This window comes from Lissotriton helveticus, chromosome 8 (assembly GCF_964261635.1).
Source record: "Lissotriton helveticus chromosome 8, aLisHel1.1, whole genome shotgun sequence".
In the NCBI taxonomy this organism is placed as follows: Eukaryota; Metazoa; Chordata; class Amphibia; order Caudata; family Salamandridae; genus Lissotriton; species Lissotriton helveticus.
The window spans coordinates 750,674,667-750,698,221 of NC_136069.1; the positions used below are offsets into that span (position 1 = coordinate 750,674,667).

The 23,555-nt window shown below is 46.7% G+C and overlaps 1 protein-coding gene across 2 annotated transcripts in view; it reads right to left on the minus strand.

Annotated features, from left to right (window-relative positions):
* The window catches only part of CLCN4 (chloride voltage-gated channel 4), a 238,000-nt gene that overhangs the window by 74,186 nt on the left and 140,259 nt on the right, over positions 1-23,555 (minus strand). For both annotated transcript variants that reach the window (XM_078657587.1, XM_078657586.1), the window contains 2 exons: positions 5,355-5,541; positions 804-1,202 (listed from right to left, as the gene is read on the minus strand). In XM_078657587.1, coding sequence (XP_078513713.1) covers positions 804-1,202; positions 5,355-5,541 — 586 coding nt within the window. The remainder of the gene's footprint in view (positions 1-803; positions 1,203-5,354; positions 5,542-23,555) is intronic.

A 23,555-nucleotide genomic window follows, 5' to 3' on the forward strand; every position in this document is an offset into this window, starting at 1 on the left:
GTCTTGGATCATTGGATGAACTATGGAAACGACTATGGAGGAGGGACAGGGTGTGAAACTGCAGACCATTTATAGAGTGATATGGGACCCTATTTTCCACTATGGCTAGATGAATCTCTTCTCCCGATAATACTACTTTCAAAAATAAGCCTTCCTGTACTGACTTTCAAAATGACATGCCTAGTGAATTGATATGCTTGGGCTATGTGTACTGCAGTCAACTGGGACCTCACATTCTATATTTGTGTTTTCGATTGGAGTTCATTACTTTACCTCAAAACTGGAATAACAAAAAAAATTTATAGTGCAACTTCATCAAAATGACTGGTAAAAAGATTGTTTACTTGTTCTACTGGAAGAGGCAGAATTTAGGATAGATAATTCATATGATATAAATGTAATACTAACTAGATCCTGTCAAGTTAGTATATTTTGCAACCTGTTAGTTAATCTTGTCTAATAGATACTGGAGTATTTTTGTTTTTTAAAGTTTGAGTTGATTCACTGTTACATATAAAGTAATTATAAATACAACTCTAATTTCTATTTATCTCTATGGCCAGCAAAATAAACATCTTAACTAAGCTACAGTTCAAAGCTTAACCTGTACGCACAGTATACATAAACAAGTTGCAGCTATATTTGATGAGACTTACAAAAACCAGGTTAGCATCACGAATAAGATTGCTGTGCACTATCCAGATTCAAGTCCTGTAAGCAGCATTACTTTGGGAATTTAAATACTATAACCAAACAGAACAGCATTACGTATGGACAACACAAAGTAATAAGCATATACTTACTTATTGCAAGGATGAGTTCTCTTCTCTGAGCAAAGCCAATGAGTCGTTCTGAATCTCTAGAGACCACCACTGGGAAGCCATTGTAATCCGTCTCTTTGATCAGTGTTTCCACGTCTTCTACGGTCATGTTGTCCTGGGTCAAGACAGAAAGAGGCGGCTCCCCTCTTCTGGGCCTCATCACATCAGTTGCTAGAGTTTTGTGAGTAAATTCGTCCTTAACATCCAGGAAGGGGTATCCATTCAGGTGGATATGAGCCTCATAAATTCCTTCTTTGCCAAATGCATCTGCCACCCATTTGCTTGTCACTGCCGCAGCCATTAGTGGCACAATATACTCTAATCCTCCAGTCAATTCAAACATGATGACCACCAAGGAGACCGTCATTCTTGTGACTCCACCTGGAAATAACACATCACATTAAGATACTCTGACAAGTTCTGAAACATTTTCTCTGAGTTGCCACTTTTCAATTAACCATTCATATATTGGAAGGTGTTACTGATATTCAAGTTGTTTCAGCAAGGTAATACATAAACTACCAACCATCAGACATTTTACATATTTAGGTCGAGCCTAGATAGTTCTTGTGCTGTCTCATCAAGACATGTTGTATAAACTTTGTGGGCTTACAGCCTGCCCATTGCTTTTTTAATTTGTTTCTTTCAGTGTCCTTTAAAAACTCTTGCTTCCAAGATGTTAATCTTTCCTATTTGTCCCTCCTTTTTGTTGGTTGTTCACTCACACAGCGCAGCGGTTCATTACTTGTAGCCTTCCACTTGTTTTATTTTAGATACTACCTTAAGGAAAAAAATACTTCGGAAAAGCACATCACACAAGCGTTTGTGGTTGGATTAGCTACAAGCTTTTCTGTTTACATGGCTGTTAATATTGGTCTTACCTTGTCACATTTGTAGTTCATTTAAAGACCAATATCAAATGTCAGAGGCTGTTTCCACGAATGCGTCTCTTTCCTTTGACTATCTTTTGACCATCTGCCCCAGTGTAATTACAGCATGTCATGCTATATTTAAAACCAAACGTTTTAAATATAATGTAAGTTGTAAAAAAAGGTTTAGGATCATCTCTCATATGGTTTTGTAATGCATTAGCATTGGCAATATTTCCATTGTTCCTTTTCCTATTTTTTAATGTCAAAGATGTTAAATGTTTAGAAAGTGCGCCAAGTGGTCATGTGTGTGCTTGCCTCAGTGCACGCCTGTGTGTACTGTTAGCAAGTTATAAGTTGTTTGTGTCACTTCTGAAAATTATTTTAACATTCTCGCAGTGTCTTGCTGATTTGCTTCTTAATTAATCACAGTTCCATCACTTATTTTCTTTTTTTAAATAAGAAATATGGTATACTTGAGTTTTTTATTTGCAGTTGTATCTATAACAAATAATTTCAAAAAAAGGCTATATAAAGACTTGCATCCAATTCAACATCACACAGCACCAACGAAAGGAACGAGAAAACAGACACGCAAACACACTCGCTCACAAGCAGCCACCCCGTGAGCACACGTAGGTACACACACTGCTTTCTGCTTTCAAAGAAGGGAGAGGGGACAGTACAAGTCAAAGTAGGATTTGCTTACATGACTTATTAGATGAATGCTCTGTTGAACCCAAGATTAACTTTTTCTCTAACAGTTCGGCCCAGTTTCATGAGAACAGTTGACACCAGCGCTCTGTGTTTTTACTCGCTGTGAGCTTCTCTGTAAACAGGGCTGTAATTCTTTTTCTTATCTCGTGACCTTTGCTGTTCATTTAAAGACCGAGATCAAATGTCAGATGCTGTTTCCCGAGGTTGCCTGTTTCTTTTTGACTGCCTTTGGACCATCAGCCTGGTATACTTGCAGCTTGTGATGCGAGGGGTTTCCATAGCACCGAACGTTTGGACAATAACATAAGTTGTTAAAAAAGGTTTAGCATCATCTCTCATTTGGTGTTGACCTGCATTGAGATTTGCAATTTTCCCTTGTTCCTTTGCTTTTTTTAATGTTAAAGATGTTTTGAGAGTGTACCAACTAGTCACATGTGCCCTTGTTGAAATGCACGCCTGTGCGTACTGTTAACAGGTTATAGGTTGTATACATGGCTTCTGGAAACGATTTTAACATCAGCGGAGTATCTTGCTGCTTTTCTTGTTTTAATGTTAAAGATGTTACATGTTTTGAAAGTGTACCAACTAGTCACCTGTGCGCTTGCCGAAAGGCACGCCTGTGCGTACTGTACAGGTTATAGGTTTCATACATGGCTTCTGGAAATGATTTTAACATCAGTGCAGTATCTTGCTGCTTTGCTTGTTTTTAATGTTAAAGATGTTAAATGTTTTGAAAGTGTACCAACTGGTCAAATGTGCGCTTGCCTAAATGGTCCATTAAGCATGCGCACACTTATCATTAATTAATCCGCCTCCCCGTTCACCACCCCCAATTGATTGTCAAAGACAATTGCTCACCCATAGGCGAGACCTATTGGCTTTGCCAATGCTTGTTCTAGTTAACTTTCGCTACCTTTGGTTCCAGAGTGAAACAGGATATAGTGCAGCAGGTGTGTTACTATGAGGAGTGGAGGAGGACTACAGACAGTATCGCAAGCCTGCACTGGAGAAAAATGGTGCAACACTAGCGTGACGAGTAAGACCTCTAAAGGATGAGGGTCTGTCACGAATGGAGTTAGCTTTGTCCCAGAGCTCACAGAGGATAAGCAATCCCACTCACCCCTATCCATAGTGAGTAGTTCTGGACAGTAAAAATCCAAGAAACATATAAGTACCATCACTCAGGAGCAAGTTGATGAAGGGGTACTGCGCCTTTCGTGGCTCAAAGCTACCATTTTAGATAAGTCACACAAGAATTATCTCCTAAGGAACAAGTGTACGTTGGCAAAGAAAACAAAGGCTCTGGTGCTCAATGAGAAGTATTTTGATGCTGGACATTATTCTGGAAGCGAGACACCCAGTTGAGAATGTGCCACTGAAATGTCTGATCTAACCAGAAGGAAAAAAGATGGCTTTACTAGGCAACCCTAGTAAGAAATCTGAGGGAATTTCAAATTACAACAATCGAAGGCAGACTGAAGAGCACATAACTAACGATTGAAGGCGTAGAGGAGACCATTTTCTGCAGAGAGAGAAACAGGACTGAACAGTGACTCTCTAATCCATCATTGTAAAAAAGGGCAAAACGTTTTCCAACGAGGGGCATGCGGAGTGGAGGGACTGACCAAGGCACTGTCTTGTTGACTGCAAGGGTCCCACCGGGACATGCTCTTAAAGGGCTGCGAGACGAATATAGCATCTTACATCGCATGCGTTTACAACGCATGTGATTACAACGCTGTTGTTACAACTACTGTGTTGTTACATCGCAGTACATTAAAACGCAAGTCCTTACATTGACTTGCTCTAGGGGCGCGCCGGACTTAGGAATAGTATGGTTTACTACTCCAACTCCAGTGTGCGCAACAGTAGGTGTTGGAATAGTAAATTATACTATTCCTTAGGTTAGTGCGTCCCCTAGAGCAAGTCGATGTAACGACTTGCGTTGTAATGTACTGCGTTGTAACAACGCGGTCGTTGTAATGACTGCGTTGTAATTGCATGCGTTGTTACGCATGCAATGTAATGGCTGTTTCCCTTCGAGACAGCCTCAGTGTGAAGCACATGGGTCGAAGTCTATTATTCTTCCTTGATGTAAGACATGTTTGTTTTTTTACATGTTTTGTTTACAATTGTTACAATAGTTGGAACAAGAGATGTGTGAAAGCTTACAAATGACTTTATTGCAAAAGCCTTAATGATTCGTTGTAATACCCAAGACCTTTTTATGACAAAAATATGCACATGACTCCATCACATTTTACTTACAGCCAACAAGGCGCATTAATCTGAAGTGACTAAAATTATGTGATGTTTGCTGTGTGTAGTTTCCATTTCTTACCCAAGCAGATATCTCACATACAAAATCAGTACAGGGGCGAGACCAGCCCACCCTGTAAGTGGCGTAATTGTTAGTTTACACAATGCAATATTGTCCATGCGCTCATTTTGATTTTGCATGCCTATGGGTAAAGAAATGCAGCAATTCATTGTAAAAGCCTAAGTAAAGTAACATAAAGCAAGACAATCAGTCATTTACTGCACTCATGTGGCAGCATGTGAAGCATCCTACAAGAGCTGTGCGTCGATATTCTACCACAACAATATGGAAATGTTAATATTGACCAGCATATTTACTTTAACTCCATAATATGTACGACCAACATATCAATTAGTTAAGTAGACATGGGAGTTAAGAATAGTGAATCTACAGGAACTACCCTGTTTTTCGCTTGGAGCTTGCATTACTCCAGGGCCTTGTCCTGAGCGACTCCTGCAAGCCTCGTTTGTTTCCACCTGGCTCAAACGGCCACAAGGTGATTGGTACATCACGGCTCAGATTACAGCCACGTCTCAGATTACAGCCACGTTTTAGATTTCTTGTTTGGCATCGTTAGTTCATAAGTATGTCAACAAAAGAAATGAAATAGAGGATTATGCATGTTACCTAAGCATGCGGCAGCTCCCACCATTGCATACAGTCCCGGAGTGACACAGTCGGCCCCAGGCCGACACCAGCTCCTGAAGATGATCCAGTCATGATGGTGGTAAGCTAGCTGTTCCACTCCAATTCCCACCATGCGCCCAGCAATGGCACCAACAGCAAAGCTTGGAATAAAAAGTCCAGATGGAATCTGCAGAAAATATAGGAATCAGCAAATAACTCCAACAACATTCAGAGCCACACAACCAAATATGCGTAACATAGAATAAGACTAACAGAAATTTGAGAGTTAGCATATTAACTTTATTTTTCATCACCTTGGGCCAGATGTACGACCCTTTTTAGAGGTCACAAACGAAAAATCAGACCATTTGCGATTGCTAAAAAGGGTTGTGGTGTGTACAAACCCTATTTTGAGAGTCTGTAACCTATTACCGACTCGCAAAATAGCGTTTGTGAGTCGCTATTAGGAAGGGGCGTTCCCTTCCTAGCAGCGAGTCGTACTGGTATTTGTGACTGTTTTGTGACTGCAAATATAGTCTCAAAACAATTGGAGTTACCAAAAAGGGGTCCCCAGCGGACCCCTTCCCCTTTGTGTTGGGCAGTAAAAATATTTTTTAAGAGCACTCAGACCACTGCCTACTCTTAAAAAATGAAACAGAAACGTTTTTCTTTAAGGAAAACAGGAAGCATTTAAAAAAAAAAAGTCTTTATTTAAAAAGCAGTCACAGACATGGTGGTCTGCTGACCCCAGCAGGCCACCATCCTTGTGAGTGCAGCCATTCACAATGGGTTGCAAAGTGCAACCTGCCTCTTGAATATTGATGAGGCAAGTCATTTACGACCCCCTTGGGAATCGCTAAATGTGTCTGAGACACATTAATACATTCCATTTTGCGAGTCACAAAAAAAAAAATCTCAATTTGCGACCCGCAAAACTGAATGGTCGTGCCTGGGAAACGGCCACTACAACGAGGCCGTTTCAACGAAAACCTTAACCACGCATGCATTACAACGCATGCGTAGTTACAACGACAGCCTTTACCACACATAAGTTTACTACAAGGTACGTAGTAAAGGCATGTGTGGTAAAGGGTACAAATAAAAAAGGGGGGTTGGGGGGGCTTCCCCCCCCCAAAAAAACACTAACCTTTAGACGAGATGTGCAGGCAATCGGCGTCGCAGAGGAAGGAAACGGCTGTTTCTTTTTGCCTACGTATGACGTCACCACGGAAAAATACGTGGAGAAAGATAAGCGTGAAAATAGCATTCCGTAGTAACGCATGCGTGGTAAAGGCATGCGTTACTACGGAGTTTGTTGAAAGAACATACAATCGTCGTGCCTCTGGCCCCCTGTGTTTTGCACCCTGGTTAAGTGCTAGCACCAAAATGTGGCCATTGTCTAAGAACTTTCTTAGGCTAAACATTACAAGAACCACCAAAAAGCTGTAGAGTGAAATGTGATATTCTGTCACTTCAGTGTGGCACTTACTAGCTTACAACGTACAATACTTTTTGAAAAACCTATGCACGAGTTATTACTGAATATGGGGTTTGTTATGATATTCATCCTTAAAAACCTTGAGTTGCTATTAATATGTTATTTTACAATTATTTATTAATGTTAAAAAGACACAGAACTTAACAGTGACACTAGCTTACACACTTACATTACTATGTTAAGCACTCAGGAAACCTTTGTGCATTTAAATTAAAATATGCATTAGCATTAGCTGCACTGCACTTTATTTTTATTCGTGCACACTGATATTAAGCTTTCGCAATATAAACAACATTATCACGCCGTGCTAAAATATGTTTTTAATGCTTATAGACACCAATTAGGCCTCTGAGCCATCTTGTTTAAACTGGCAACTGAATCACAATGTTCATTATGTGTTTATATTTCTCACCATGGACGTCAATTAGGGGTTGCCAGGGGTAGCAGGTGGGACCCCTAGCTATCCCACTGCGACCCTTAGCAGAGTTCTTGTAACCCCTACGGTCGGATTTGATATAAGCTTTCCAAAGGACGAAAAGTAAATTTTGGAAAAGCAGTGAATAGGTCATAAATAAAGACTTTACACTAGGTTGTATGTTGGGTTCATACTTTTTTTACACTGTTGTACAGCACTATTAACAAGAAGTTAGAAACAACTTAATTTGCTCCAAACGAGGCATAGCTGGCATTCTGTTACATTTCAGCCACATTACAATAGCACTGAAAAGAAACACATCAAAGGATCATACAGGAAGCAATTCATCAGCAGGCTGGTGCTTGAGCTATGGCTCTCTGATGACCGAGAGAGCTCCTCCTTCGGGTGAGTGTGCTACACACGGGAGGGTTTTTATGCAGTAGATGACTGCAATGCCATGCCAGAGAACTTGCCAGCAGCGCCAATGATATGGAAAAGATGTGCCACTGCCAGCCGAGTAAGGTTGGCGGCATCGTAGTTATTTCCTTTGCCCTCTACCAGCCTGAAACAGTGTCTACAGAAGACAATCACATCTCCAGCAGATCAGTCGTCACTTATTTATGCCATTATTTCTTATAATGGAAAGCAATGCAAATTGAGGAGCTTCTCTTGTCATTCAATTTTGAGATGATTAAATAGCATGGCAAGGTTCGGATGCTTTTATATGCTCTTCATTTAGGACTGAAATAAAGAGTCCAAATATGATTTTAAAAAGGTATCCAACACCGTATAATAAAATACGAAAGTGTGAACTAACACGAGAAATCCTAAAGTGTAACAGTAGTAGAACGTTTCCACAAATCAGAGTTATAGTGGTATTATCAGGTGACCGGTTATAAATGGTTTCTGGATCAGCTTGCGCATATCAATTTTTAAAACATGTAGCTAGTACATTCCTTGCAGTATAATTTGGTTTTTTTGGTGGGCAGGGATGTTTCTTTTCTCATATGTCTTAATGTAAATCTTTACAATTATCTGAGTCACAATGTTTAAACAACCATTCACCATTATGTTTTTAGTGTGACATCTTATCTTAAACACACGTGGATTACTTTGCCAACCTACTACATTAAACAGCACCTATCTGCTGTAAAATGTTTCAAACTGTGCACAAACACACACACAGAGTTTGAAATGTATGAAGAGACAGTATTTCATTACTTTGAGGGACCACTGCACCACAATCAGTTAACTACAAAGCCATTTGTGATATTATGTCTGATCTTCATAGTCTGTCCTGCACCGGACGACTCTAAAAGAACCCCTAGCAAGAAGAGAACTGAGTAGGCCTACAGGGTTGGCTTTGTGTTCTTTGTTTTTACTTAACTGATTTCTGCTGCTCGTTCGGATTGTTTCTGATGCAACACATCCTTTTTTTACTGTCTAATGGGGGTCCTGGGGGGGGCGGCCGACCAAAGGGAGGCCTGCCCCACCCGGGGGAATTTGGGGGCCGGGGAAAGGGGGGGGGGGGTGGAGCTGGCGCCGCCCGGGGACGGGTTTGGGTGTTCTGGTAGTTTTTGGGCTGGGGGGCGGGGCTTTGTTGGGCTCCTTTTGGGCTGGGGTTTTGGTATCCGGCCGGCCACGCGGCAGAGACACCATTTTAAGTGTGGTGTCTCGGCCGCCGGGCGGGGTGTGGCGGATGGACATTTTCTTCAGAGAACGCTTCACGCTGCTGGCCTGTTAAATCGTCGTCCAAGTCATCACATGCCTGTGCTCGTCACTGTTGTTTTGTGTATTGAGTCAACGGGACAATTTGGCAGCTGAGTTGAAGCATTCTTCCGTGTTTGGTTGGAGCTCAATCCAGACTGAAATCACACGGGAACTTCATCCATTGTCGCAAAAGGCACGAGTGGATTGCCTGCGGAAGTATGGACTTGCTGAGTGTGTGTAGATACAGTGGGACATTTCAGGCTTGGGTGAAACGAGAATTTCCCGGCAGGCTGGACATTTCGCTGGTGCAGGGACGGGCCGCGGCAGGAGGCATGCTGGACACGTCGTTGGATGTTGGTGGAGCTCGGGAGAGCAGCATGCAGCTCCACGCGGCCGAGCGGATGGGCCGGCTCTGCCTGGTGCGGGCGGTCGGGCTCCCACGTGGGACTAGGTGAGTCCCAGCTGCCCCTACCCGAAGGGTCCCTACGGCCGCCGGGGTTTTTGTTTCGGGGCAGGGGAGTAAAGACTGCTGGACTTCTTGGGGGGTGGTAATGTTAGGAGTGTACGCTGGGGGTATGGACTTCTGGGTGGTGTAGGGGGATGGGGGGGTACCTGTGACATTATCAGTTACGATGCGTATGTGTCCGGCGTAATCGCCAGTGGCTGAGGTTAATTTGAGTATTCCATTCCTCACTTTTTTGTGCTCTCTCTCATTACTACGCGTGGCCAGTGAATTCTCATGCCCCTCTCTGTTAACAATGCTGGAAATTATCAAATTAAAACTCCTACCAGCGTTACACTATGGAAATTGGTTTTTCAAGCACAATGCACAGACCTTGGCTTCAGCTGGTATAAAGCAACTTCCCTAGGTATGCTTTTAGTCTTCCTCATTTGATAGTGCAAGCCCATATTTAGCTATATTTTGGCATGATAAATCAGCTCTGTACTGGAAGAAATTCAATGATAAGATGCTGGTACAGGAACAAACCACCTCGCCCAGTGTCAGCAAAGTTTATTTTATAAGAATGTTACGTTGAATTTTAAATTGCTATTAAAATGAGCCCTTGGAATATTTTTATAGCGGTACACAGACTGCATTTTGCACTTAGAAAAGGCAGTAGTGTAAACCAGTGTTACTCTAGGGGAGAGCCAGTCAGGATACAGTGAAAAATGACTTCGGAGGTTTTCGTTGCCAGAACCTGTAGCTATTAGATGTACTTGCTTTTAAATACCATGCACTTTGCACTATGGTCTACTACGGCTTTTAAAGACTACCTAAAGGGTGACTTTAAAGTATTTTAAAGGGAAGGTTTAGGCCTGGAACAAGGGTTATTTTGCCAGGTCAGAAAGCCATTTTATACCTGCACGCTCAGGCTGCATTGGCCACCCTGGAGACATGTTTTAAACCTACTATTTTAGTGGGTGGCACAATGAGTGCTGCAGTCCACTAGTAGCATTAATTGGCAGGCCCTAGTTACAGGAAGGTCTATATACTAGGGATCTTAAAAGGGAATTAAATGTGCCAATTAGGTGAATTCCGGGTTTCATTGTTTAACTGGAAAGCACAAGCATTTTGTCACTGGCTAACAAAAACAGGTTCAGTAAAGGGCGGCAAAAATCTGGGGGGATACCACACACACATTGGTAGTTTCCAACAAGGAATCATCAAATCTCTGGGGAAGATTTATGAGAGTTCATGGGTTTAGCTAGTCCTTTTGGTGGTAAAACCTGGGAAATAATCATGCAAAGGCAACTTTAGACAGAAATAAATTTGAGGTGATTCAGGATTATTCGACCCCTAGGGGCCCTGTAGGACTTGCCCCTTTTTAGTGAAAGTTCTCTAAATGTTTTGCTTTCCCCGTAGACCATTTTCCTGACATAGAGTTGCCAATCTAGATGCTTGGGGACTTTGCCGCTGCTGATCAGTGTCAAAGTACAAGTGTTCCCTATGTAAAGTGTAATGGTAATTGGATGGCCATGATTGGTATGTTTGCCTTACTAGTAAAGTCCCTTGTGATGTGCACTGTGTGTGCCAGGGCTAGTAATTCAAGGGTGCGTGGAGAAGGGAACTCAAGGCTGCAGTGTAGGACCTGCGCACAGTTTGCTAATTTAGCATGTGTTCCTGACAAGTGCAACCACTTGTCGGGCCGGACTTTCACTTTTCCATACACATTGGGCACCCCTATGGTAGGTCCCGGGTAATCCCTGTGCGGGGTGGGGTGTAGGTAAAAGGAAGGACATGTGCTAAGGTGTGTGTAATGTCCTGACAGTGAAAAACACTCCATTTGGTTTTCACTGCTGAAAGGCCATTCTGCCTATAGGATAGAATGGGGGAGGCTGGGTTTGAGGTCTTGGCCCAGGGAGGGGTTGAGATGTCTCCTAGCTCTCTGAATGGAAAGAAATCTTACCTCTGCAGCAGTACACTGTTTTTGACGTAATTTTTATTTGTTTGCAGTTATATATGGTAAAACTCGAAGGGCTTTCCCTGAGCATCAACAACGACATATTCATTTACATTTGGTAGGCACTGGCGATTAATTGATTTGCTCAGAAACACTGTACCTTGAGCTGATGCTGAGACTCAAACCTGCTTCCTGAGCTCCAAAGTTAGTAGCTCTCTAGCCATTACGCCACAACCACTCGCACAAGAACCAAAGCATTTTCAATAGTATGTACAACGAAGCCATGGTGTTATGTATGCATGTAGTATATTTATCTTATCCAACTGACAACTTTTGTCAGAGCCAATAGTCATGGCTGGTTGTAGGTGTAAGGTTACTTGTATAATATAAGCGGAGGCAATAACGGAAGCAGCACAATACCAGTTAAGCTGAGCACATATTGGCACTTATAAGGGGGAGCCAAGTGCAGGGGTAGATTGTCCAGAGTGTCTGGGAGGGCTATGGCGTCTTGGAGGACTACACGTTGCTTGGGGCGGCCTGGGTGAAGGTCTGGGGGGGGGCTGGAGTTGAATGTAGGGACACGGGGGGCATTGATAGGGGAGTCGTTCGGGCCTCATTCGGGCTCCGGTGCAGCTTTGTCGGTAACCTGGGGTTCTGAAAGGGGTGGAGTCTACCCGTCTCGCAGGGTCGGGGGTTTTGGCAGAGCGTACGGGATCCTTTTCTTGCCGTTATGGTGCACATGGGGCGTTTTTAGGTGCTGACTACTTTTTGGGGTGTCGGCCTAGATGCAGGTTTGGGGGGCTCGAGCGGACGGTGCGGGCGTATAGGCGGGAACAGGGAAAGCGTCTCGGTTAGGCCGCGGGCATTTCAAGGGCATTTGGGGGTCATGCGTGGGTGAGAGGTACGTTCTTTGTAGTGGGCTTTTTCCTGGCGGACAGGCTCTGGGGGGTGAGGCACTGTGTGGAGGACTTCTCCCTGGGCGCCAGAGAGGACGCACGGTCCCATGTCGGTGTGGTCATTCTCCGTAGTGAGCTCGACTCCATGTTCAGGGAGCACGCCCGCCGGAGGACAGGGGGGTCGCAACGCGCGGTGGGGTCTGACGAGGAACGGTGACGCAGCCATGTCGGGGGCGGCGGGGTATGGTGGGTGACGGGGGTTTTGGGGGCACTGCGGCAGGGGTTTTTTCCTGGCGGACGGGCTCCGGTGTGGGACGCACCATACGGAGGGCTTCTCTCTGGTGGGACGGCCGGTTTCGGCGGACTACCTGCAGGTGCTGGGCGGCTTCCCAGGCCTTGTGTTGACAGGGGGGGGGGCCTGGGCACCAGAGAGAGGGCACGGCCCCGTTTCGGTGCGGTCATACTTCGTAGGGAGCTCGATTCCGCGGCCTGGAAGCACGCCCCGGGGGTGACGTTGACTGAGGGCATGGCCCTATACATTTAGGGATGGAGGGCATGGCCCTATGCATTGGTGACGGAGGGCATGGCCCTATGCATTGGTGACGGAGGGCATGACCCGATGCATAGGTGAAGAGGGCATGGCCCTAGGCTTTGGTGACGGGGCATGGCCTTAGGCATTGGTGACGAGGGCATGGCCCTATGCATTGGTGACGAGGGCATGGCCCTATGCATTGGTGACGAGGGCATGGCCCTATGCATTGGTAATGGAGGGCATGGCCCTATACATTGGGGACGGAGGGCATGGCCCTATGCAATGGTGACAGAGGGCATGGCCCTATGCAATGGTGACGGAGGGCATGGCCCTGTGCATCGGTGACGGAGGGCATGGCCCTATGCATTGGTGACGGAGGGCATGGCCCTAAGCATTGGTGACGGAGGGCATGGCCCTAAGCATTGGTGACGGAGGGCATGGCCCTATACATTGGTGACAGAGGGCATGGCCCTATACGTTGGTGACGGAGGGCATGGCCCTATACGCTGGGGACGGAGGGCATGGCCCTATACATTGGTGACGGAGGGCATGGCCCTATACATTGGTGACGGAGGGCAAGGCCCTATACGTGGTGACGGAGGGCATGGCCCTATACGTGGTGACGGAGGGCATGGCCCTATACATGGGGACGGAGGGCATGGCCCTATGGTTAGGGGGGAGGACGCCATATGGTTAGGGGTGTGGTCCTGCCGGCTGGGTCATGCGGCACGTCCCGGGTTTCAGCGATGGGGAGTCCTAGGGGGGGGTCGAGGACCGTTAGCACGTCCCTCGAGTGGCGGTTCTTCCTAATATATGGGGGAAGAGTAGGAAATCTGTTTGGATTATCGGGGGGTAGGTCAAGCACAATAAAGTATTTAGCCAAGTGGAGAGGCAAATTGACGTTATGCTAATTGTTACTGTTTGTGGATTGTGGGAATCAGTTAGGGGAGGGGGTGGGGGTGAGTCAGGAAATTACATATTTATGAGGTTTAGATTGTGCGGCGCAGGCCAAGGATGTTATTGTGTAGGATGCACCTGCTTCCAATAAAGCGGCCTTTTTCACACCTACATTGAGTCTCGGGTCGGTGCTTTTCTTCCCCCCCTCCCTTTCCCCAATGGGCCCCAATGGGGGTCCTGGGGGGGCGACCGACCAAAGGGAGGCCTGCCCCGCCCGGGGGAATTTGGGGGCCGGGGAAAGGGGGGGGGGTGGAGCTGGCGCCGCCCGGGGACGGGTTTGGGTGTTCTGGTAGTTTTTGGGCTGGGGGCGGGGCTTTGTTGGGCTTCTTTTGGGCTGGGGTTTTGGTATCCGGCCGGCCACGCGGCAGACACCATTTTAAGTGTGGTGTCTCGGCCGCCGGGCGGGGGGTGGCGGATGGACATTTTTTCCCCTCCCTCCCTCCCTGGGTCATGTTATAAGGGGGGGGGCCCCCAAGGGCAGGTATTTCCCTTTTTCGGGGGAGTTTCTTGTTCGGGGGAGTTTCTTTTTCGGGGGAGTTTTGGGGTGCCGGGGGATTTTGGGCGACGTTTTGTTGGAGGCTGGTGCAAGGGGGTTTTATGATTGGGTGGGGGTTTCGCATGTCGCTGGAGCAGGTGTGGGGTGCATTTTGCATGTAGGGGCGGTTCTTCCTAATATATGGGGGAAGAGTAGGAAATCTGTTTGGATTATCGGGGGGTAGGTCAAGCACAATAAAGTATTTAGCCAGGTGGAGAGGCAAATTTACGTTATGCTAATTGTTACTGTTTGTGGATTGTGGGAATCAGTTAGGGGAGGGGGTGGGGGTGAGTCAGTAAATTACATATTTATGAGGTTTAGATTGTGCGGCGCAGGCCAAGGATGTTATTGTGTAGGATGCACCTGCTTCCAATAAAGCGCCCTTTTTCACACCTACATTGAGTCTCGGGTCGGTGCTTTTCTTCCCCCCCTCCCTTTCCCCGATGGGCCCCAATGTTGAAAGCAGTGTTTCCATGTATTGAGTACAAAGCATGACACTGGTTGGTGGGGGATACTTAAATGTTGGGGAATGTAGGTTTGCAGTGCAGAACAGTAACTTCCTGAACCTGTCTGCCTGCTTTGGTGGCAATGAGAAAATCATTTCCCCAGACACTGATAATTGGGCCATTTCCGTCTTTTGTCTTTCAGTCAAGGCTTGTAAATTGGGCCATACTTGGTCTCCTGCTTGGCGCTATGTTTCAGTGAAGGTTTAGGACCTTCTCAATATGGTTCGAAGGAGTGTTCATAATTTTTCATTAAGCTACTTGGAGTTCAAGGGCATAGCTGGGCCAGTGCGTCACTACTGCCAATGATTGGCAGCAGTGAGGAGTTGCCACTTAAGTTGCATTGCGCATGTTGGTTTTGCCACCTTGCTACGGCCAACCCGACATGCAGGGGGACATATGCAGAGAAGAACAAATCTACCTTATACTATTCAAAGAAACTCGTCTTTACATTTTTTTTAATCCCAAAGTGTTTTAATGTGTTTCAGATTTCCTTGGGCAAACATATCTATCTACGGGCAATGAAGCACATTTATCTCTTAAACACAAGTGTAAATGTATATATGCAACACCATTGCATCAACTCTGTATATGTTTCAGAAACTGAAGAAAATGAGTCAGAAAATTCCCTTCCGATATATCAGACAAGCAATGACTCCATTGTATCTTGTATTCAATTTATATTTCTAGAAATGTGTAGCCTGTGTAATGGGTCAGCAGAGTAAATGCTGGCTGCAGAAACCTGTATAAAATAAGACGTTACAAGTAAAATTCCTAGACTCAACCTCACTCTTCTGATTTCCATTAAATAAGTTCTAGTGAGTTGGTGGAATTGGAGCACCTGTCTATTCAAAGTATAGAAAATGCTACCGATATAGCTAACTTATCTATTATATGTAGAACCAGACAATTATATTTATCATAATATTCCAACCCTGTGAAAAATCTACATAAAATCAGTGATTAAATTAATTATGTCTGCAGAAAAGACACTGTTCTGAACACTCACTCTGTTGTTAGGGATGCAACACAGACACATTTTTGTAGTCTGTGAACAGATAATATCTGAACAGGAAATCCCCACACAGGTGCCACACAGGCTAGTCTCGAAGTAATGAGGTACTCGTATAAGATTGTGCCTAAGCATATGGCAGCTGTTCCAATGGAATTTGAATATGCCCTTGAGAATACGGTGGACTTGCCTGGCTGCATAATATCTGTAATTCTGGCCAGAGAGAGAGAGGTGCCCTAGCCTATCCTGGTTTTGCTATTTGTATATGATGATTGCACAGTTGACTTATTATAGCTTTACCCCACTTATAATATGGGTGATAACCTGCTTTATTTACTTTGGTATATTTTCTATTATATAAGTATTCTTTTATTGTAGGATTTTAAATATGTGCCGTCCTGTAATGTCACGGAGTTCAAATGTCACATGACATAAACTTCCTGTGATGTCATGAGGGGGGGGGGGGAGACAAGGAATGAGGTCACTTACGCTCCCCCTGGCACCTTGGTGAATTGAAATGCAGGTTTCTCATTTACCACTACATGCAGAAAAAAGTGTTTATTTAATGTTCTCGAAGAACTTACTAGAGGAAGCCTCTTGCTACAATCCCAAGGTTCTTCCTGTTAACGCATTGATTCACAGTGGTTTTCTGTTGATTATGTAACCAGTTTGTTCTAACAACTCTGGATGACATTAGATCAGAAGGGTCAATATTCACGTAGTTGATTAGCGCTAAGATGGTAGACTTGTGTGACGTTATTAAAACAAGAATTCTGATTTGTTATAATAATGCACGTTACCATGCTGACTGAAGTTTTAATAATTCTCTATGCAAGAAACTGTATATAAACCTTAACTTTGGGAGTGAGCCATGAGGCATTTTCTAAGCCTCTTGGGATGCGGCCCAATTTTGCTGCACATTTTGAGACTTTGTCTATTTCTGATTGTGCCTGTATTTGATACTATTCTTATTACTAAGAGTTTTTATGGCAAATTATTTCTGTCTTTTCATGAGATGACTACTGCATTTTTCAATTACTGTATTGCATTTGAATCTTTAATGAACCTACATGTTTTCCTACATTTTTCATATTGAACTCTCTTATTGAGACAGTCCTTTCTCATTGAGTGTATTTTGAAACGCTGTTTTGAATATAGTCTCCAGGGACACATTACCTCATAGACTTTGGGGTTAACACCGTACCTGATTCACTAGAGTTAGATGCTGTGTAGCAGGATCTAGATGATGAATATGATCTAAATCATGATCTAAATCATGCCAACACTCACAAAAAACACAGAAACCCATATTTTGCTTGCTTGCTCAGAAACAATCAGAGCCCTTTCAAACTTCAGTCAGGCATCTCAGCCAAGATCTACTTAATGAGAACTACGGTCAATTACTTTCTGCAAACGCACATGGTCAGCGACTAGCTGCCGCCTCCCCCCCAATCCGGCACCCAACACCAAGGAACGTGGACACGAGACGTGTTTACTCTTTGGAAGGCGGGCGCTAGTCGCCCGGCCGTATTTATTAAAGTATGAAATTAAAAAAGGGTTTTAATTGCATAATCAACGATGAAATACAAAAATCAGCAGGACATTCAGTTATACAATCGTTATCAACAAGTTTGAGAGCCTGACCTTAACAAAACTCTAATACAAGTTGTTCCTAGCTTAACTAAACATCCTATCTTGATTTTTGTACATTTCTGGCCATATGGCAGGGTCACTACCGGTGTCAGGTCCTACAAGCTGCGCCTTCCCCTTAGAAGTGCGCATGCGCAGTGTTACCCCGGGAATTGCCCGGTCTACGCCCCAAACTCCATTTACCCACTAAAGGAGGGCCCTTACTCTGCGCCGGTGGCGTCATGAGTCCACGCGCGCGGGGTGGCTACCAGCCTAAGGAAAGCGTGAACTACTCCTACCCGCGCTCCTTTGCATATTACCTTGCCCCTGGAGTACTGGGAGTGGCCCGCAGGCTCCTCCCCCTGGGCGGGAACCTCCATAGGATGATGCCCGCCCCCTCAGACCTCAAATATGTGCTCACCGATAATGACCTTACCGCATGCCCCATACCTAATAAATACGACGACCTATGGAAAAAAGTCTAAAGGACAACTACACTGGCTAATAAATAACAGTATCCACGCATAGCTAAAGGGGAAAAAAGCCCTAACGACACATGGCATAAAATTACAATTCAGTTCACGCATGTTGCTCATAATCACAATATCTACGTATATCTACAAAGGGAAAAAAGGCCTAACGACACATATCTTCAAATATAGTTCACTTCAAACATCATTTTTCTACAAAGGGAAAAAGGTCCTGACAACAGATCACAAAATACCACAACAACCTACTCTCTCCCGCGGTCTATACCTATGAAACTTACCATTAGACCGGACATAACGCTGCTTAAGCTTTGTACCAAGGGATGGTGGGTGGGAAACAAAGAAGCCCCGAACGCGGGGCACAACGTTCAGCGAGGGAGCGTCCAGGGACAAGGGAGTCTCCTGGGCGCTCCCTACTTCTTATTCCCGAGGGGCCGGGTGGCCCCTCCTCACGCCCGCCCCCCCCGACCCGGAACCAGTCCATTGATTCCGGGTCAGGAGAGGCGCCGGCCAATCGGCGGTGGGTCGCGCCCCCAGGGCACGCCCCCACCGTCGAAGGACCCGCGGGGAGAGGGGGTGAGGCGGTCGCCGCGCCGCCATGCGTGCGGGGGGGCCGAGGGCCCCCCCTTTTCACATGGTCAGCGACTAGCTGCCGCCTCCCCCCCAATCCGGCACCCAACACCAAGGAACGTGGACACGAGACGTGTTTACTCTTTGGAAGGCGGGCGCTAGTCGCCCGGCCGTATTTATTAAAGTATGAAATTAAAAAAGGGTTTTAATTGCATAATCAACGATGAAATACAAAAATCAGCAGGACATTCAGTTATACAATCGTTATCAACAAGTTTGAGAGCCTGACCTTAACAAAACTCTAATACAAGTTGTTCCTAGCTTAACTAAACATCCTATCTTGATTTTTGTACATTTCTGGCCATATGGCAGGGTCACTACCGGTGTCAGGTCCTACAAGCTGCGCCTTCCCCTTAGAAGTGCGCATGCGCAGTGTTACCCCGGGAATTGCCCGGTCTACGCCCCAAACTCCATTTACCCACTAAAGGAGGGCCCTTACTCTGCGCCGGTGGCGTCATGAGTCCACGCGCGCGGGGTGGCTACCAGCCTAAGGAAAGCGTGAACTACTCCTACCCGCGCTCCTTTGCATATTACCTTGCCCCTGGAGTACTGGGAGTGGCCCGCAGGCTCCTCCCCCTGGGCGGGAACCTCCATAGGATGATGCCCGCCCCCTCAGACCTCAAATATGTGCTCACCGATAATGACCTTACCGCCACAGGCCAGTATTGTTAACCGACGATCTGGCCTCCCCCTCTAGCCCCTATCTAAGGACACATCCTCCTACCCCAGCCCTCCAGCCAAGCCCAGATATTGTCAGCCCATAGGACATTACCCTCTTCTGTCAGATGAACCCCGTCTTTCAAGTAATACTTTTGACCCCAGATGCACCCATGAGGTATTGACTGTAACACGGGAGTTCGGAACAACCTATCCAGCCGTGTGTTGATCCTCTTTACCGAGTGGTTCAACGCCCTGACTGAATCGCCCCCCCGCCACTGAAGTCGAGGTATTAGTTGAGACCATACTAGCGTGCACCCGGGGCAGGTCCTAGCTATCCAACCCGCTGTTGAGATAATCTCCTCAATCAAGGTGCGCCTGCCCAGTGTTGCCAAATCGTTCTCCCCAAGGTGAAGTATCACCACTGACGGTGGAGCCCGCTGGCGTGCTAACAGCCCTTGGAAGAATCCCCTAAACTCGTGAAGACACAACCCTCCTCTGCCAAAGAACGTGATATTCAACCCTAGTTGTGCCGCCCTTTCCTTCTTGACACCTGACAGGAAGACACATTCCGCTCGCTTCACATATGAATGACCAACAATCCAGACATTGTTCTTTGTTGTTTCCTGGTCGCCGCTCCGTGCCGATGAATATTGGCGGTGCCCGACGACAAATTCCTCCCCTGCGTAACAGGTCTGAGAAACTGTAAGAGAGCGGAAAGAGACCAAGCGTGAGTGACAGGTAATCATAGCATGTCAATCCGAACATAACGTTTATAGCAGTCTGACGACCACCTCCCAATTGTCTTCACTCTTTCCACTGGGAGGCCCCCCGCCACCGCCTCAGTTGCTGCCCCAATCCTGAAGGAATGAGATCCAAAATCTCTAGGATCAAGACCCGCTTTTGTAACCCCTAATTCGAACACTCTCCTGAATTGATACCTGGTTAAGGGGCTCCCGTCGGCGTGACAGAGCAACGCCCTGCCTGCTGAACCGACCAATAACCCCATGAGTGATTCCACGTGCCTCACCGGGCAGCACGGGTTGGCGGGGGCCCGTTGCAGAACTATGGTGTGACCCCTAGCTTCTTGATCGGTCTTTGATTTCTGGATAATCACCCACATGGTGTCACCCCTTATCGTCACCCCAGCCTTCTGCAAGCCACCTAGTATGTCAGCCTTAGATCCTGCCACAAGTTCACTAATTCTCAGTGCCCCATAAAATGCCAGGGAGAATGCCGCCCTAAAAAGAAGCACTTCCCACTCTGAGTTACAAACAAACTCCAGCGTGCCCAGTAAGGCTGTTAGCCGGGCCAACCCCATGGGCTTCCTCTTATCCTTCTGGTGTCCCTGAATACGGCGCCATCCCCTTAAAGCCTTGCGTATCATAAAGGTATTGGTGGGATCCCGGAAGCCCCTAGCTTGAGCGAAGAATGACACTGCTGCCCTATGTCTGGTTGCCGCTGCTACTGAGCGCCCCTCTTTGTGCAACCATTCTAAATAGGCTGCAAACCCATCCTCCTTCGCCCAAAGCACTTCCCACTGTGGCCCCAAAAAGGAACAATAAGACAGAAACGCCCCTTCGTAAGCCGTCTTGGTCCTGGGGGCTAGGCTAGCGACCACGAGGTCTTGTAATCTGGGGCACCAATCTGCCAAAGTACTGCTGGGAAGTGTGCTGGCGAGGGGTCTGCTGTGGGGAGATGTTCCCTGAAAACCTGCATTTTGAAGCGAGAAAGGGCGTCAGCAGCATTGTTTAAAACACCAGGGACATGTTTGGCTCTAAAATTAGCATTCAGTTTAAGGCAACGCAGAACAATTTCTTTGATCAAACGAAGTATGAAAGGACACCGTGCCCCCTGCTGATTGATACATTCCACCACTGTCATGTTATCTGACCAAAACACCACTGATTGGTTACATAGGTGTTCGGGCCAAACCATCAGTGCCACCCATATTGGAAAAAGTTCCAGGAAGCCAATGTTGCCGAGCAAACCCCATGTGTTCCATTCTTCTGGCCATTGTTGAGCGACCCACCTATTCCCTAGGATGGCACCAAAGCCCACGCTACCGGCCGCATCGGTCCATAGTCCTAACTCCGCTGATGTAGTGAGCGGGCCGGGCCAGACCACCCTACCGTTAAAATCCTCCAGGAATGCCATCCAAATAAGCATATCCTGGCGAATTTCAGACGATAGGCGCGTGCGGTGGTGCTTTTCCCTCAGCCCCTGCATCGCGTGCGCGATGGAGCGAGAGAAGGGGCGAGCCATTGGGATGATTCTTAGTGCGAAATTCAGTTGCCCTACCACCTCCTGTAATTGCTGCAAAGTGACCTTCTCCTTCCGGAGGCATAACTGTAGCGACGTCTTGAATTTGCGCACCTTGTCCTTAGGTAGTCTAAAACATTCCTCCATCGAGTCAATCTCGATGCCCAGAAATTCCAAGCAGGTGGTCGGGCCCACCGTCTTCCCAGGCGCAAGCGGGACCCCAAAAGCCCGCATGAGCACGCAAAATTCCTGCAATGCCAGTGCGCACTCCTGAGAACCCGCTGTACCGAGGAAGAGGAAATCATCTAAGTAATGCATAACCCTTTGATGGCCTGTCACCTGTCTCATGGCCCATTCAAGAAATGAACTAAACATCTCAAAGTAGGCGCAAGAAATAGAACAACCCATAGGCATGCATTTGTCCATGTAGAACCTATCCCTAAAGGTGAAACCTAAAAGATGTTGGTCTGCCGGGTGGACTGGGAGGAGGCGGAAGGCGGACTCTATGTCTGATTTCGCCATCAGTGCCCCGGGTCCAGTGGCCTGTAATAAGGTCACAGCCTGATCAAAAGAGGCGTACTTAACACTACAGATACCTTCGTCGATGGCATCATTCAGTGAGGCCCCCTTTGGCGCTGATAGGTTATGAATCAATCTGAATTGCCCCTTCTCTTTCTTGGGGACAACTCCCAGTGGGGAACACACAAAGTTGTGTACTGGCACTGCAGAAAAAGGGCCAGATATCCTGCCTAAGGAAAGCTCCTTGTCAATTTTGGCGGCCACAACAGCCGGATTGTGTGTGACTGATAATTGATTTCTACAATGCGCGCTGCCTGTGTATCCCCCGGCCGGGATCCTAAAACCTTTAGAAAAACCTTCCTGGAGTAGGGTGGCCGCTTTGTGGTCAGGGTATCTGTTCAAGAATGGAATCATTGCCACCACATCCACTGGAGTGGGGGGGCGTGACGTGTCTGACTTATAGTGGCTTTCCCCTACCCCTCTGTCCCGTGTTACCTTGCTTGGACCTACAGGTAGATTCTGGATGAGAGGGGTGCCCACAGGAGGCACATGCATGCCTAAACTTACACGCGGCCCTTGTGCAGGTACGCTTATTAAAATCCCAGCACACTCCTTTCTTCTCTGGCCCACCTGCCCTAAATTTCCCAGGTACTTCACTCGTTTGGGGGGGCCGAAAGGGCTGCTGCGGTCTAGTGAACACCCTGCCCGCACCGAACTGAGGGGGAGGTGCAGTGTCAGAGAACTGTTTGTGCCAGGCCATGGAATCTACCGAGTCCCATGGTAATGCTCTATTGAATTCCAATGCCTTCCTAAAATTTACATCATAACCCTTCCATGCTTCCCCAGAATACTGCTGACTCCACCCCACAATCCTGCTCGAGTAGCAAGCCAATGCAGCCTGCAGATCTGGAGGACGCTCCGCCTTAACTGCAGTGAAAACGGCCCATGCTTGCATCCAATTATTGAGATTTTCCTCAACCCTGAATCTAGTACACTGCGCCCTCCATTCACCTGGGAGCATCCACTCTTTCAGTGCTTTCGCCTGCTCCATTTCCCTATTATCCAATAATAAAGAATAAATGTACACGTATTTATCAGCCCAAATCATTTCTTTAACAGCTAAAGACACATGTTGAGCTAGATTTTCGCTCCTGAAAGGTACTACACCGTCCCCCAAGAGCGGCAATGCCACTTCCTTACCAAGCGCGGGCACCGGGGGCGGCTGCCCTTGTACTCCGTCCAGCTGGGGAACACTTGGACCTGCAAGGGGAGAAGAAATTGGCAATGCAACACTGTCGGCGATCGGTGCCGATCTGATTTTTTCTACGAACCTTGCCGCCTCTGCCGCATGGTCTGCAGAATTCGGGAAGGCTCCTCCTTTCTGGAGCCATGGCATCATGGCCGTTAACTGAGATAACAATTCGGGTGGCATTGAATCTACGTTACCCCCCGGGACAACAGGTACCACTGGGGTTATGCCCAGTGGTCCTGGCACAGCTGGCAGAGCGGGCGTCGGGTGCGGCCCGCCTGTACCCGGGATTGTGGGCACCGGTGCG